General features: G+C 38.6%; 1 protein-coding gene across 4 annotated transcripts in view; it reads left to right on the top strand.

Moving 5' to 3' along the window:
* BRD1 (bromodomain containing 1) overlaps nt 1-16,463 on the top strand; it is a 38,825-nt gene that overhangs the window by 5,058 nt on the left and 17,304 nt on the right. For 3 of the 4 annotated variants that reach the window (XM_035127066.3, XM_035127065.3, XM_035127068.3), the window contains exons 2-8: nt 3,619-4,996; nt 8,129-8,285; nt 8,575-8,706; nt 9,904-10,032; nt 10,879-11,191; nt 13,534-13,791; nt 15,774-16,262. In XM_035127066.3, coding sequence (XP_034982957.1) covers nt 3,633-4,996; nt 8,129-8,285; nt 8,575-8,706; nt 9,904-10,032; nt 10,879-11,191; nt 13,534-13,791; nt 15,774-16,262 — 2,842 coding nt within the window. In that variant the 5' untranslated portion in view covers nt 3,619-3,632. The remainder of the gene's footprint in view (nt 1-3,618; nt 4,997-8,128; nt 8,286-8,574; nt 8,707-9,903; nt 10,033-10,878; nt 11,192-13,533; nt 13,792-15,773; nt 16,263-16,463) is intronic. The other variant, XM_035127067.3, reaches the window with a different exon arrangement.

The raw sequence follows: 16,463 nt of genomic DNA, 5'->3' as shown, positions 1-16,463 counted from the left end.
TTATGAAAACAATCTTTGTTGATAGTAATATAGGTCACAAACATGAATTATGTATATATTTTTAGTTGAATAGAATTATATACAAATTCAACATTGGATTTAATTCTGTGGATTTCACGTGCTGGCTTAGATCCAGACCACGAGAAAAATTAGGCTACTTGTGCAACAGAGTTGTTTCTTTACCCCTAAAATCTGTTCCTCACAGTTGGTGTGGGGAGAGACCCCTTTCTCACTGTAGCTCTCCATGTGCAATCCCATGTTCCTTGGCTTTGGAGAGCTCTGTGGGTTGCAGTCAGAAGGAGTCATTGAGAAACCATTGCATGAAAGACCTTGTGCAAGTCATTTTTCATAATTAGAGGCCCATTTTGCTTGATAGAAGAGTAGAATGCAATCCTCAATATTGTGGAGCTAAGGAGAATAAAAAAGTGTTAAGTATTTGTTGACCTCTGTTAGTTGCTATAACAAATCCTTCATAGAAATCAGCATCTGATGCTCACTTCACATTTCTTTGAGCCATTTTTGCAGAGGTCCATTTTAAAATTATTTCAAGCCATCCTGTATTAGAAACAAGGTGATGGATTTTTATTTTTATTTCGCTCTTTCTTTCTTTCTTTCTTTCTTTCTTTCTTTCTTTCTTTCTTTCTTTTGCACTGGTAGGCCCCAGGGAGGGGTAGGCAACCTAAAGCCCGGGGGCCGGATGCGGCCCATTCGCCTTCTCAATCCAGCCTGCAGACGGCCCAGGAATCAGCATGTTTTTACATGAATAGAATGTGTCCTTTTATTTAAAATGCATCTCTGAGTTATTTGTGGGGCATAGGAATTCATTCAATTTTTCCCTGCAAAATATAGTCCGGCCCACCACATGGTCTGAGGGACGGTGGACTGTCCCACGGCTGAAAAAGGTTGCTGACCCCTGACCTGATGGAACGTTGTCTTGTATAGCTATCACCTCTCCAATGATAGCCTTAGATGCCTTCGTTTACAGGCTGTATTTTACTGCCACCATTCCGTTCCTTGCACCAAAATTTCAAGCTCTGGTATAATTTAATTTCTGTCTCTATGATAATCCATCTACATAAAACAAATAAGTGCAAAATAAATTTTCCAAATAACATTAAAGTGTTTGATCCAAAAGGCTATGAACAGTAAGCTGCAAATGCATTGGAGCTTCCTGGCTCCTTTCATTGCAGGTGTACTCTCTCTCAGTCTGTCATTCAAACACACACACACACACACACACACACACACACACACACTTTTCTCCATTCTGCCTCCTTGCTTTTGGAAGTCACAGGACCCTTCAGGATTCATCATGCTGTGAAATGCTGCAAAAATTGGCGGCCCTAATCCTTACAAGTAGAAGTTTTTTTCCCCTGCCTGTGCATAGGACTCTCTGTCAGTGAAGTATACCTGTTTTAGTTTATGCTATGCTATGTTACACCTGTGAATGATGAATATTTGTTTGAATGTGAATTAATGAGTGGTTCACTATTTCAAATATATATAGTGAAATTAGGAAGCAGCATGCCCAATGAATCATTAATCTCTCCAATAAACAAATCTGCAATCAAAGCTTGCTATTGCTTGAAGGACTGGTTCTTACTCTGCACACTTCTGAAAGCACAAGCGCTTTGTTCTCCCTTTGCTTCTGCCAGTCCTTAGCTGGAGGAAAGCAAACCAGAAGCTAGCTTTCCATTATGCATGAACCAGAAGTAATGTTTTGTTCCCCCCTTCCAGACAAGCCATGAGCAGTATGGCTGGGCGATACATCGTCCAAAACAGTTTTCAAGTCCATATAATGATACTGGTTTCATAATTTTTAACCGGGAAATATATCATGATCATGATGTGTATTAGGACTAGATGATATATCATCCCAAACCTGTTTGAAGTCCATATTGTGATACCAGTTTCGTAATTTTTGACCTTGCAATGTTTTGCAAATCGTGATGTGTGTGTTCGTGTAGTATTAAAGAATAACAATGCAGGAAAAACTGTGAAGCCATCCAATGCCTCTACGTGGCTCCATCCTTATTTCAGACATTGTGATATATCAGTACTTTGTATTGTTTAGCTGGTGATATATCACAGTGTTGAAAGCCCAGCCCTAATGAGCAGCATGCAAAGATTTGTTCTTGGCTTACTGTGTGTGGTGTGCTTGCGAGTTCAGGCAAATGACAATCACTGGTTTGTACATAACTTGAAGCTACCCTCCAATTTCTTCTCCAGTGTGCTGAAGCCAAAAACAAAGCATAGTCTTTCGATCAACATGCTCCAACACACTGTTTGATCAGTTTATACCATAGTTTATTTTAAACTATGTTTTAAAATGACATGCGGCCCAATCACCTTCTAAATCCAGCCCGCGGACGGTCCGGGAACCAGCATGTTTTTACATGAGTAGAATGTGTCCTTTTATTTAAAATGCATCTCTGGGTTATTAGTGGGGCCTGCCTGGTGTTTTTACATGAGTAGAATGTGTCCTTTTATTTCAGGCATCCCCAAACTGCGGCCCTCCAGATGTTTTGGCCTACAATTCCCATCATCCCTGACCACTGGTCCTCTTAGCTAAGGATCATGGGAGTTGTAGGCCAAAACATCTGGAGGGCCGCAGTTTGGGGGTGGCTTTTTTATTTAAAATGCATCTCTGGGTTATTTGTGGGGCATAGAAATTCGTTCATTTCCCCCCTAAAATATAGTCCGGCTCCCAAAAGGGGGACAGTGGGGGGGGGCGGTGAGGGACAGTGGACCGGCCCCCTGCTGAAAAATTTTGCTGACCCCTGGTATAGAGCCTTTTAGAGGGGATGGGATGTTTTAATGTTTTTCTTTTCATTTCTGGTTTTAATATTTTATGTTTTTTTTAAATGACTTTTTCCTCCCTGAGGCAAAAAATGCAACAGATAAATGGAATAATAATAATAATAATAATAATAATGGGTGAAAAACTACTATTTAGTTTTAATAAATGGGCTTGTTTGTGTCTTGTATGAGTAGAAAAATGCTTTTAAATTACTATTCTGAATTTACCTGCCCTGCTGCAACTCCCTGTTTCTCATCCCAAGCTATTAGACAAGGGCTCTCAACCCTCAGGAGCAGCTTTGGGGTGGTTGTAGTCAGGAAAGCCCTATTGTACAAACAGACTTTCAATAGCAGTTCTCTGGATCTAACTCATTTTGAATACCAGTGACCAGTAAACCAGTAAATATATTATGCTACTAGATAAAGCCACAACTCTGTTTCTTCAGATAGTGTTAAACTACGATCTTCATCACTTCTAGCCATTGTGGCCAGTAGTTAGGGATGATGGGAGTTGTAGTACAACAGTAGCTAAGGTTGGGGAAGGCTGACTTAATGACAGAACACACATCTGTTTAACTGCAGGGATGTTTTATAAAATGAAATGTTAAGAGTTTTCTTAAATTACAAAAATGTGTAGAGTTGTTACTGTGGTCTTATGAAAGTATTTTGTTTCATAGTTTTTAAATGCCTTCTAGATACTACATTTAATTTTTATCATAGAAACCACCTAGTAGGTAAAAAAAATGTTTCTTCTTTTGTCTTTCCTGTTTTCATATTAAAATATACAATTTCATCTTACAATCATGCTTCTAATTTTAGGTAATCAGTACCAAATGAGGAGGAAAGGAAGATGTCATCGAGTATCTTCAGCAAGGCACTCTTCTTCTCCATGCAGTATTAAACACTCCCCTAATAGAGAAACTTTGACCTATGCCCAGGCTCAAAGGATGGTAGAAATAGAAATTGAAGGGCGATTGCACAGGATCAGTATCTTCGAACCTCTGGAAATTATATTAGAAGATGATCTTACAGCCCAAGAATTAAGTGAATGCAACAGCAATAAAGAAAATAGTGAAAGGCCACCAATCTTTCTGAGAACAAAGAGGCATAGAAACAGCAAAGTTAAAAAGAAAAATGAAACGTCTCCGAGTGCGCATGGCATCCCGTCTACAGCAAGTACTCTTCCAGAACCCAAAGTGCACATTGTTGAGTACAGTCCACCTTCTGCACCCCGGAGGCCTCCAACGTACTATAAATTTATTGAAAAGTCTTCAGAAGAACTTGATAATGAAGTGGAGTATGATATGGATGAAGAAGATTATGCGTGGCTAGAAATAATCAACGAAAAGCGAAAGGGTGATGGGTTCTCGGTTGTATCGCAAAACATGTTTGAATTTCTTATGGACCGTTTTGAAAAAGAATCTTATTGTGAGACTCAAAAACAGGGTGAGCATCAGTCTTTAATTGATGAAGATGCCGTTTGTTGTATTTGCATGGATGGAGAGTGTCAGAACAGCAATGTAATACTTTTTTGTGATGTGTGTAACTTAGCAGTGCATCAGGAGTGTTATGGGGTGCCATATATACCTGAGGGCCAGTGGCTCTGCAGGCAGTGTCTGCAGTCCCGTTCACGGCCTGTAGACTGTGTACTGTGTCCAAACAAAGGAGGTGCCTTTAAAAAGACAGATGATGATCGATGGGGACATGTTGTTTGTGCTCTTTGGATTCCGGAAGTTGGATTTGCCAATACAGTTTTTATTGAGCCAATAGATGGAGTTAAGAACATTCCCCCTGCCCGATGGAAGTTAACATGCTACCTCTGTAAACAGAAAGGTGTTGGTGCCTGTATTCAGTGCCACAAAGCAAACTGCTACACAGCATTCCATGTTACATGTGCTCAAAAAGCTGGTTTGTATATGAAAATGGAACCAGTGAAAGAGTTAAGTGGTAGTGGCACGACATTCTCAGTAAAAAAGACTGCATATTGTGATGTACATACACCACCAGGTTCCATTCGGAGACCTCTGAACATTTATGGAGAAGCTGAAATGAAAAACGGCCTCTATAGAAAAGAGGGCTCTGCCAAAACAAGGTCTACATCAAAAGTCAGAAAAAAGGCTAAAAAGTCAAAGAAAACACCTGCTGAACCCTGTACAGTTATGCCTGCAGTATCTGCTCCATGTATCCCTCCTCAGAGGTAAGAAAAACATTAAAAGCTAATGCTTTATTTACCTTAATGGTATGTTAAAATTTAATTTGCTTTATTTTAATTTCCTTTTAGTTGTTGGCTTATTGATGGGGAATAAAACCTGCAATACTTTATGGCACTATTTGAGAAACAAGTTAATAGAATTTTTTAATGTTCCTATTCAGTAACTTAATATTTTTGTAAAAGAGAGGATAGCTTTCAGAGTCATCATTGCTGTGGTTTGAGTTCACTTAACATGAACAGAAAACCTTTAAATTATTTACCTAGATCACAGGTGGACAGTCAGTAGCCCTTGGCCTCATTTTTATGCAGCCTTCAGTGTTTCTTGAAGCTGCCACATTTCCCCATTCCATCAACATTTCTTTTTTGCTCCTACATTTCCTATTTACTCTTCTTTGCTTTTCAAAGTGTTTCCCCCCTCCTTATGTAGCTTCAGGGCAACTGGAAGTGGCAGTATTTTGTTTAATTTAAATCTATGTTTGTTTCTCTAAAGAAAATAAATTCCCCTGTTTGTATGGCTTGAGGAAATGGATGTCTGAGAACAAATGGATAGGCTTTTGCTTTTTGTGTGACCCACTAGTATCAAAAGAATTACCTTTACTTGCTTTCCAAAACAACAGCTATTAATCTGTTGTTCTAAAAAATCAAAAGTCCTCTGCATGCTTATTTGAGAGTAACCCTGTCACAATCCTATGAGACTTTCTTCTGAGTAGACTTGCACAGAATGGTCTTGATTCTCACATTAATCTAGTCAATGTTTCTAGTTCCACCCATCATTGTCTCTGTTTTTGTCCACCACTGGAATGCAGCTCTGAAAAAGGGGTTGCCTATCCCTTTCCTACATCCTCAATTAGCAATTAGAATTTATTTTCTTTCCTGGGGTTCCCTGTTTCCCCCCAGCTATGCTGTGTTAGTGGAGTTGGGTTTGTGAATCTGGGGGGTATTCAAGAGTGACTTCCTGTTTGTATGATGGTGTCAACCTCTAATCCAGGCATCCCCAAACTTCGGCCCTCCAGATGTTTTGGACTACAATTCCCATCATCCCTGACCACTGGTCCTCTTAGCTAGGGATCATGGGAGTTGTAGGCCAAAACATCTGGAGGGCCGCAGTTTGGGGGTGCCTGCTCTAATCATTCAGAGGGGTTACACACAAAACATCACATATATATTTAAATAATTTCGTGGAACTCATCAATTTTAGAAATTAACTTTATTGGCCACATATTGCTTCTTTATATTTAAAATTTATATCCTGCCTTCGTCCCCAGGGGAGCCCAGGGTACTTACTGTGCGTGATGTGATACCCATATTAGAAATGGAAGTTTGGGTGCTGCATACTTCTACTATTTCATATATAGACTTGGTTTATTTTGAGAAATTGATTCTTAAAGGCAACCCTGACAGATGTAATATTTTGGGACATATTTGCCTCAACCCAGAAAACTACTGGGCAGACCATTTGGTCTAATCTCTGTATTTTATCAGATGTTTGTTGTTGTTGTTGTTTAGTTGTGACCCCATGGACCAGAGCACGCCAGGCACTCCTGTCTTCCACTGCCTCCCGCAGTTTGGTCAGACTCATGTTCGTAGCTTTGAGAACATTGTCCAACTATCTCGTCCTCTGTCGTCCCCTTCTCCTTGTGCCCTCAATCTTTCCCAACATCAGAGTCTTTTCCAGGGAGTCTTCTCTTCTCATGAGGTGGCCAAAGTATTGGAGCCTCAGCTTCACGATCTGTCCTTCCAGTGAGCACTCAGGGCTGATTTCCTTAAGAATGGATAGGTTTGATCTTGCAGTCCATGTGACTCTCAAGAGTCTCCTCCAGCACCATAATTCAAAAGCATCCATTCTATCTGATGTTAGGAAGTGTTAAATGCTTCTCTTTCCCCTGTGCTTTTAATAGTGTACTACTGCCTAGGAAATAATTACACATACAGACCTATGGCCCAGATCCAAGTCTGACTGTACTCAGGGAGGTTGAAATAGTTGTCAATCTTGCTTTTGATTTATAGCTCCTAATTCTGAATTTAAATTTACTTTTGATGGTTCCCAACCTTCAGCAGCAGTGGAATAGGCATTTGGAGAGAGTGAGTGAGGGCTACATTAGGATGGGTGGCCCCCCCTTGTATATGTGTATGTGCAGTTTTTTGGATGCTATATGCGGTTCTAATATCTTTGTATAGCCCTTGAATAAAATTAGTGAAGTTACATGCAGAAGTGTAAGGAGAATTGTTTCTAATAACACTCATCTGTAAATTTGTTTTCCCCAAAAAAATATTTTAGCTAATTACTAGAAGGTTATTTCTATCTCAACATTCCTAATGCAATCCCCTATTATCCAGATTGGCATGCCATGAAGAAAAAGAAACTAGTGGAAATAAGATGCACCTGTTGGTACTTAGATGAAGCAAACACAGCTGGCATAGTAATAGAAATATAGCAGTCTGATACATCAAACTTGTAAATGGCAACTTGCCTGGATCTTATATCAGTTGAGAATCATCTCTAGGCAACCAGTTTAATTGAAAGAGAGTTGATTCTTTTTTTAGTATTGCACAGTCAAATGTGACTTTTGGTGTGTGGACATGTAAGTCTTGTAAACTTGCTTCACTACATAACTTCAGTTAAATAATTAAATCAAGGAAAATAATTCAGTGAATATGTATTGATTTGTCAAAGGGCTCTTTCTATTCTTTTTTGGTCTTTATTGTGAAACATTCCACTAGGAAATAACAGGTGAAAATAACATTCTAGTTATATCAGGTTTTGTAAGATTTATGTAACTGTTTATAATACCCTGGTTCCAAAAGTGTGACTAGCTCCAAGTGCCTAAAAGAATTTTCAGTTAGTGTTTCTTGGAGAGCAGTCCCTTACCCCCAGTACATGGGAAAACTTTTGAAATCAAGGCGAATTCCAAAACAAGTTTGTGATGTAACATTGGTGTGTCATCCAAAATAAAGAGAGGGGATACCTAACTTTCCTGAAGTTCTTCTTATACCAGCCCATGTAAATGTTAGTATCATTTCAAAACATTTCCGATTCAGAAGTATTCCATGTTCTTTCTTAATTAAAATATGCAGTGCTGAGTTACAAAAAATGTTTGTTTTCCCCCTATGCTTTAGATTAAATAAAATTATGAATCAGGTGGCTATTCAGCGAAAGAAGCAATTTGTTGAAAGAGTACATAGTTACTGGTTACTTAAAAGGTTGTCCAGAAATGGTGTCCCTTTATTGAGAAGACTGCAGTCTAGTTTGCAGTCACAAAGAAACACACAACAGGTATGTATCTTCCGTAATTTCCAGCATAATTAAACTGCTCATGTGATTTGAGTTGATAATATATGGCATAGGTAGCTATGAACAGTATAATTGTGTATTAACTGAAAAGGAATATGAGATTTTAATTCCTATCTTTGTTCTACTAGAGAAAAATAGTATACCTGGAATCGTAAGTAACTTCACAGGCTAGCTGGACTCAAAATTATTCTTGAAATGCTTGCGAGAAGCTACTGTTAGCTGTAGAGTTAAGAGCAGAATAACATAAAAGCTACTATTTTTCTTTCATAAGAGGGAAGATGATGAAGAAACACAAGCCTTAAAGGAGAAGTTGAAGTACTGGCAAAGGCTCCGTCATGATCTGGAGAGAGCACGGCTGCTGATAGAACTTATACGAAAACGCGAAAAGTTAAAAAGAGAACAGGTATATGAGTAATTACATTTATTAGGATTTTGAAGGGTAACGTTGCCGAGTCAGGATTGATTCAAAGGATGCACACTCTGGGACCCACAAATCTTGAATGGCCTTGGTAGCCGCCATAATTTATGGTTACCAGAAACCTGCTCTTCTCATAATGAGGGATGGGTGGGATCCCCTTGTATCTGACATCACACTATGTGGAGGACATCTCCAAAGCACAGTGAACTGTCAGGAAGAACTCCTTTCTCAAATTCTAATCTCCAGGGGGTTCTTAATTGTGTGTCATGCTCCATTTCTGAAACACCTAGGGTGCACACAAAGTGAATGTGCATGAATCCTACCTTCTTCCCATTCTTAGAGCTTTGGGGATCAGAGATATTGTGCAGTTGTACTGTGCTTGCTCATAGAATTGGAAGGTACCCCAAAGATTGCCTAGTTCCAGCAAACCTAGCACTGCATTCCAGATGGCTGGCCATCCAGCATTAAAACACTTTAATGGATAAGAGTCCACCTGACAAGACTCTTTGTTCTACTGTCAAGCAGCTTGCATTGTCAGAAAGTTGTTTCCTAATGTTTAGTTTAATGCTGTCCCCGCCCCCCCCCCTGTTACTTATGTGATGGCCAGCTTCAAATATTTGACTATGGCTATCATGTTGTTGTTTTTAAAAGTCTCTTCTCCAAGCTAAACATACCCCACTCCCTCAACCTTTCCTAATAGGACTTAGTCTTAAGATCCCTTACTTTCTCTGTGGGTGTTCTTTGCTCATGTTTCAGTGCAACTTGGAACAGCCTTAGAGCACCTTGGAAGCGTGACGTAACTGGGAAAGCTCCAAGCTTTGAAAGAGCACCATGATTATGTGTCGTGTTTCATTGGTATACTCTCCTCTTGAACATTTCCTATGGCTCTATGTTAGTTGTATTGCCAAAAGCACACGCAGTTTTGTAATTAAGCTGTAAACATTGCCAGATACAGGCAAATCAATTTGCTTGCTTCCTGTGTTACTGCCCATTGAACGTACATCACATGTAACATTTAAGATGTGGTCCTGTGTACACTTACTTGTGAGTAAGCACCATTAAGCTTGTTGGAATTTATTTCTGAGTAAAGTTGCTTAGGATTGATAAATTCAATTTTTCATAATTACAGTCTGCAATCATATCCATGAATGAAATGGATTCTGTTTCTCTTCCATTGCATAGATCAAAGTGGAACAGGTTGCCATGGAACTTCAGCTAACTCCATTTACTGTACTACTGCGGTCAGTTCTAGACCAACTACAGGAAAAGGATTCTGCTCGCATATTTGCTCAACCAGTGAATCTTAAAGAGGTGAAACTTTAATATTTCTGATACAGTTGGTCAGTTTTGTATTGAAGCGCTAGCTTGGTAGCCATAGGTGCCTTGGAATTTCATGCAGGTGAGTGAGTAACCTGTTCGAGGATGGACAGATCACTCCATTCCTCCTCTGCACTCAGCATAGAAATTGAGGGAGTTGCCAGAGGAGGAAAGTCCCCCTCTGCCATCAGCATGGAAATGCACTGCAGGATGTGGAACCTGTTAGAAAAATAATTATCTGGTATTGCCAGACTTGCACATGAAGGATAAAATGCTTTAATTTGCAAACAATAAAATGTTACTACCTTCATTTTCTAGATTTTGTGAAAGCATGCAATATAAAAATAATTATTTTGTTAAAATTAAACATTAAGGGAGGAATCCAGTGTCTGTCAGTGCAAGGATTTCTGCTCCTGCTAGTGCAACCGTTTAATTGAATCCAACCCTAATATTTGATTCTTCAACCAGATGATAGCATTTAATCATATAAATCTCAGAAGAGTACTTTAGATTATTTTCTAGCTTAAATATTAAAATTAATTTGTCTGTGCCCACGTCACTTTAAAATAAAGGTTGCATTTAAAAGTAGATTAAGGGAACAGATGTTTGGAAAGTGCAAAGCTTCAAATTATCAAGGTCACAAACGTACACATTTATACATTTCTATGTATCTCATTGATTCAATATTTTTAGGAAGAAACTTAAGTAATTTTTTGCCTTCTGTTAATAAGGTGTAGTATATTTTTGCCTTCTGTCAATATGGTATAGTATTTATATTTCTGCATCAATCAAAGAGCAAAGAATATTTTTTTAAAAAAATGAATAAATATGTATTTGCAGGTTCCAGATTATTTGGATCATATTAAACATCCCATGGATTTTTCTACTATGAGAAAACGGTTGGATGCCCAAGCTTATACAAATCTCAACGAGTTTGAAGAAGATTTTAACATTATAATTGAAAACTGTATGAAATACAATGCAAAAGATACAATATTCTATAGAGCTGCTGTGCGGTTAAGAGATCAAGGAGGTATTGTTCTGCGACAAGCTAGAAGAGATGCGGAGGCAATTGGGTATAATAACGAAACTGGAATGCACTTACCTGAACGGCCTAAACTTGAAGCTCCTCCACCTTTTACCTGGGAAGATGGTAAGGATGCATCAGAATGAACGCTGATATAATATTTTCAGGCTATAGAGTGGGTCAATTCTTGTTCAGAATTCTTGAAGCCTTTTAAACAAGGTGTGTTTCTCACACAAAGGTCATCTTTGCCTATAGCACTAAGCCCTGGAACATTGTTTATTAAAATCTACTGAGCAACCCAAGCATTCCTATGTCACTCCTCTTCTTTCACAAGTGGAAATAAACTATGAAGTGGAAAGTTTAATGTTATGTCCAAACCCAACATGTAATGTTAAGTACAATCCACAATTTTATAGCCAGCTTAATGATGGTTTGTTGCTGGCTTAGCCATTATGGGTTTAAAAAACAAAACAAAAAAAACCCATGATCTCAGATTCGAAACACAAAAGCTAGGACCTTTGTGATTTGGTTACTCGCTTCATTCCCAGGAATAAAGGAGTGAAGTTAGGCAGTGTATGCAGTGTGGTTTGATAAATGAAGCTTCATGGCTTAGCACTATATGCAATTGCACTTTAGGGACATGGCCAGGGTTACCTGCATTTGCGGCACTGTGGGGACGGCTGTAATGTAGAAAGCCCTATCACAAATTATTTGTATCTCTGAGATTAAAGATCATTTTGTGATGTGAAACAGGACTGCTCTTAGGAAAGTAAATACTGAAATCCTATTGTTTATTTGCATGTTTTGTGGACTGTGCCCTTGGAATGTAGGTGTTGCAATAGGGAAAAAAGTGTTGGACACTAAAAAGAACTCTTATAAGAGCATAATAAAGCAAAATAAAAAATCATTTAGAGTAGAAAGAAGGCAAAATATTTTAACATGGAAGGTTAAACTAGGGGTGAATGGACTTTCCTCATTTCTTTCTGGATTCCTTCCACAGATTGACTGACAGTGCCTGTTATGTTCGTCTTCCTGTTTATAGTGAATTTCTAGAACATGTACTATTTGCTTTTGCCACAGCTTCCTGTTTCTACCATTAATTTGCATAATTTCCCCATCCACTCACTCCTACCCCGATATGATTTATATTCCTGTCTGTATCATAATTATCATTCTGGCCTCCTAGGAAAAGAAAGGAATCTTGATTTAAGCTGCTGCACATACAGAAGCAATTTTAAACGTATATGTTGAGAGAGTTAAAGCTGTGGTAGACTGTCTTCCTTCAAAAGCAAAAGTAGGGGGAGGGGAAAAAAGGGGGGGAAGCATGTATGCAAACTAGCAGTAGTGCAATAGTAATCCATTTGTTATTATGCCGTGAGATTTGAGAAAAAGCACTTCTTATATATTCATATGAGATTTTGGGGATAGCATTCCAAAAACACGTACTCCTAGTGCAGCAGTCTTTACAAATCTCTGGAATGCAGAGTGGAAGAATAGCAGAAAGCAAATGCAGCAGTGCCGTTTCATGACCTGTGCAAGGTAAAATTGAGTCACTAAATCTGTGGAGAAATTCGCAGGGAGGGAAATTCTGCATACAGGCTTACACATATAATTCGTTTCAGATTGGATGGCCAAATACATTAGTAGGTTTGATACAATAACTCATAAAGGCATTTTTGTGCCCTTCAGAACATAAAATTCATGTTCAGTTCATGTTGCAGAGGGGTTGGATGTGGAAAGTGAATGAGATTATCAATCGAGCTTGTGGAGCTGCCAGGACAGTCTTAGCATTGAATATTTGACACTGCCATCTTGAATCATACCATTGGCTCATTTTGTTTTTTATTGTTCATTGTGATTAGCTGTAGCTCTTGGGTTTCAGGCATTGGTTTTGCCCAGCCCTGCTATTGAGGGTCCTTTCAAGTGGAGATGCCAGTGATTAAGCCTGGGTCCTTTGGCATGCAAAGTTAGTACAGTCGCACCTTGGTTGTCGAATGCCTTGGTGCTCGTATGTTTTGGCACCCGAATGCCGCAAACCCGGAAGTGAGTGTTCCGGTTTGCAAACATTCTTTGGAACCCAAACATCCGGCTACTGCTCCTGCGGCTTCCAATTGAATACAGGAAGCTCCTGCAGCCAATCAGAAGCCGCCCCATGGTTTTTGAAGTCGAATGGACTTGCAGAACGGATTCAGTTTGAGAACCAAGGTACGCCTGTACTTTGGAGCATCTGCTTTGCATGAGGAATGTCCATTGCACAAGAGACTGCTGTCTGAAATCCTAGAGATTTCCTAGGGGTGTTTTAATGATTTTAGTGAAAATTGTTGGGACAATACCAGCCGCAGTGGGAGAACAGAATCCTACAATTTATCAAGTGTTTCTGCTGCGCCAGTGTTGCACTGTTTTAGCTGTGCTCTTAATGCTACAAGGGGGGAAAAACACTGTTCAAATGTCTATGTTTTTAACTTCAGTGGATAGGTTACTGAATCCTGCTAACCGAGTGCACATGTCTTTGGAAGAGCAGCTGAAAGAGTTACTAGAAAAACTTGATCTCACCTGTGCAATGAAATCCAGTGGTTCTAGGAGCAAGCGAGCAAAGCTTTTAAAGAAAGAAATTAACATGATTCGCATCAAGATAAGCCAGCAACATCATCAGCCCTCTCAGATTGAATCAGGTATTGGAAGTTTTGAAGAAGAAAATGCAGTATTAGAACAAGAAGGCGAAGAAGGTAAGATCTATTAATTTAAGCCAGTATTAATAAAAAGTTGATAGAAATTGCCACAATCTTTGAGTGAAAGGGGATAAGAAATTACTTAGTGTTATCAAAAGCCCTGCACTTCTGTATATTTTTGTAGGTTCTAAATACAAATTTAGGAAGCTAAACTTAATTTGGTTAGTATATAACCAGAGGTGGGTGTTTTTTTTTAAAAAAAGTTTTATTCTCTTATGTTCCCTGCCCAGATTCCAGGAGTACTGTACCTTAATCCTACAATGAATGAATTAGAAATAATTGCTTTTGAGTAAACATGTATGATCAGAGTGATGCTAGCAGGATTGCATAGGGATTAAGAGATTTCAGAAAATCCATATTTGTGCATCCTTGCTCAGTTTCTTGCAGCAGTAAGTTGTTTTCCAGATAAGCTAGAAATCACCATAATCCAGTTTAAAAGGGATCATATAGGAATGGAAAAAATAAGAGTAGATTGAAGAGGTGAGAATAATCTTATGTGCTTAAAGAAGCTTACTGTTGCACCTATCTGTTTCCAAGTGATTATCCAGTTTTTACATTACATAGAAAGTTGCATTTGTTGCAGTGGGCCTTCATATTTTCATTAACGGCTAGTTTCTTTCCCTGCTGTTGCATTGGAAATTGCTCCCGATACACCCTTAAGATGGTTGTTTATAGCTCAGGTGCACATGTTTCCTATGTCTACTGTCTTCACAGTCATGGCCATGCAAGTTTTATAGGTGAACTGCAAAAAAGAAGGGGAAAAAACGGAAAAATTAAAAGGTTGAGATGTGAATAAAGAATGTATGCTGAATCCTTTTTTACGTCAAAAATATGGAAAAGGTTAAAATCCAAAGCAAGTTTAAATGGGGAGCTGCTTAGTATTTTCAATGTGTGTAGAAGCAAATTGCATGAGAGGAGAAACCTGTGGGAAGCCTTAAGTATCCTCAAGGTCACGAAAGTCTCCACTCAGTACTGTTGGTGTAAGATACTGACAAAATATTTCGGTAGAAATAGTGGTCTTTCTATGTCCCCTTTCATTCTGCATGGAGTTTGTAGATAATGTGTATGGATTGTTACGTGAGAGAAGCTCTTGTGCTTGAAAACAAAGGTGGTAGACTTTATTGACCCAAATAGCAGGCATTCTCCCAGGTAAATAATTAACTGTAAGAATGTCAGAATGATGCTAAACTAAATAGTGGGCTGGGGGGGGGAGATGAATTGGTAGAAGGAATGGGGTTTTTTTTAAAAAAAAAATCCTCCAAATAGTGGGTGAAATTTAATGTCATGTAAGCAGTCCACTAATCAGTCAGGTACACTACCGAATGTCATCCTTAGGGTTGGGTTCATTGTAAGCATGACTTAAGTCTGGAGCCATCCTATGATATTTCCTGCCGGGTTTTTGCCATTAAGATAGAAGTGCACGTTTTACTGAATTGAAACTGGTAACCGTAACTCTAAGCTGTTTTGCAATTCTTAATAATATATTAATTTAGCAAAGCTTTCAAAGCCCCCTGTTAATTCTCAACAGTTTCAGGCTTCAAAAGTGTATAAAAAAAACTAACTGAAAAAGTTTAAACAGGTAAGGTGGATATATTATTCAGCTTACTGTATTTTAAGTACTTTTATAAACAGCTTACATCATGAAACACTATGCAATTTGAAAGGTTATAGTATTTTAGAAGCTTAAAACTTTGGCACAAATTGGAACTCTTAAGATTCAATCCACAATGCAAGAGTGAGTCCTTTGGTTCCAGTGGGACTTGCTATGAAATAAATGCATTGACGATTAGATCCAATCTTTTCCATACTTACCATATTCCCCTAAATCCAGGCACTAACTAGGACAGTTGGTTTAAAGTTTATGTGTTATACTTTGTATCAAACAACAATAATTATTGTGGGCTACATATTTGATACTAAGTTTTATGTAGTAGCTCTTATAACAGTTTTCAAAAACCCAACTTTATTAATTTTTTCAGGAGATAAATCTCCCCCTAAACTTGAACCATCAGATGCATTACCTCTTCCTTCAAACTCGGAGACTAATTCAGAGCCACCAACCCTCAAACCTGTAGAACTCAATCCAGAGCAGAATAAACTTTACAAAAGAGTAAAATTTGACAATGAATTGTATAGTACTTCCATTCAGAAAGAAATAAATGGACACACTCCAGAACACTTACTTGACAGTAATCTCAGTGAGTCGACCGTTTCTGCTGTAGCTGAGTCATCAACTGATGTAAACAGACGTACTTCTGTTCTCTTCTGCAAATCGAAAAGTGTAAGCCCCCCAAAGTCTGCAAAGAACACTGAAACCCAGCCAACTTCTCCACAGCTAGGGACCAAAACCTTTTTGTCTGTAGTCCTTCCAAGGTTGGAGACACTACTGCAGCCCAGGAAAAGATCAAGGAGTGCTTGTGGAGATTCTGAGGTGGATGATGAGTCCCCTGTAAAGCGTTTGGATACAGGTAAACATTTGTTTCCATATTCTTTCTAAAGATAACATGGATAAATAATTATTGGATCCTTTAAAAAAAGCCCACATTAAATTGACAATATAAATGTACAACTTTATATTTGTAGAAGCCTGTTATCTTCTGACATCTAATTAATTTGTTTTATCCATGTTGTCTAACTTCCTATTCAGGGATGGTTGTTTTTCTTTTTCT

Source organism: Zootoca vivipara, chromosome 9 (genome assembly GCF_965207765.1).
Source record: "Zootoca vivipara chromosome 9, rZooViv2.hap1.1, whole genome shotgun sequence".
In the NCBI taxonomy this organism is placed as follows: Eukaryota; Metazoa; Chordata; class Lepidosauria; order Squamata; family Lacertidae; genus Zootoca; species Zootoca vivipara.
This window is presented reverse-complemented; position numbering and strand designations above follow the sequence as displayed.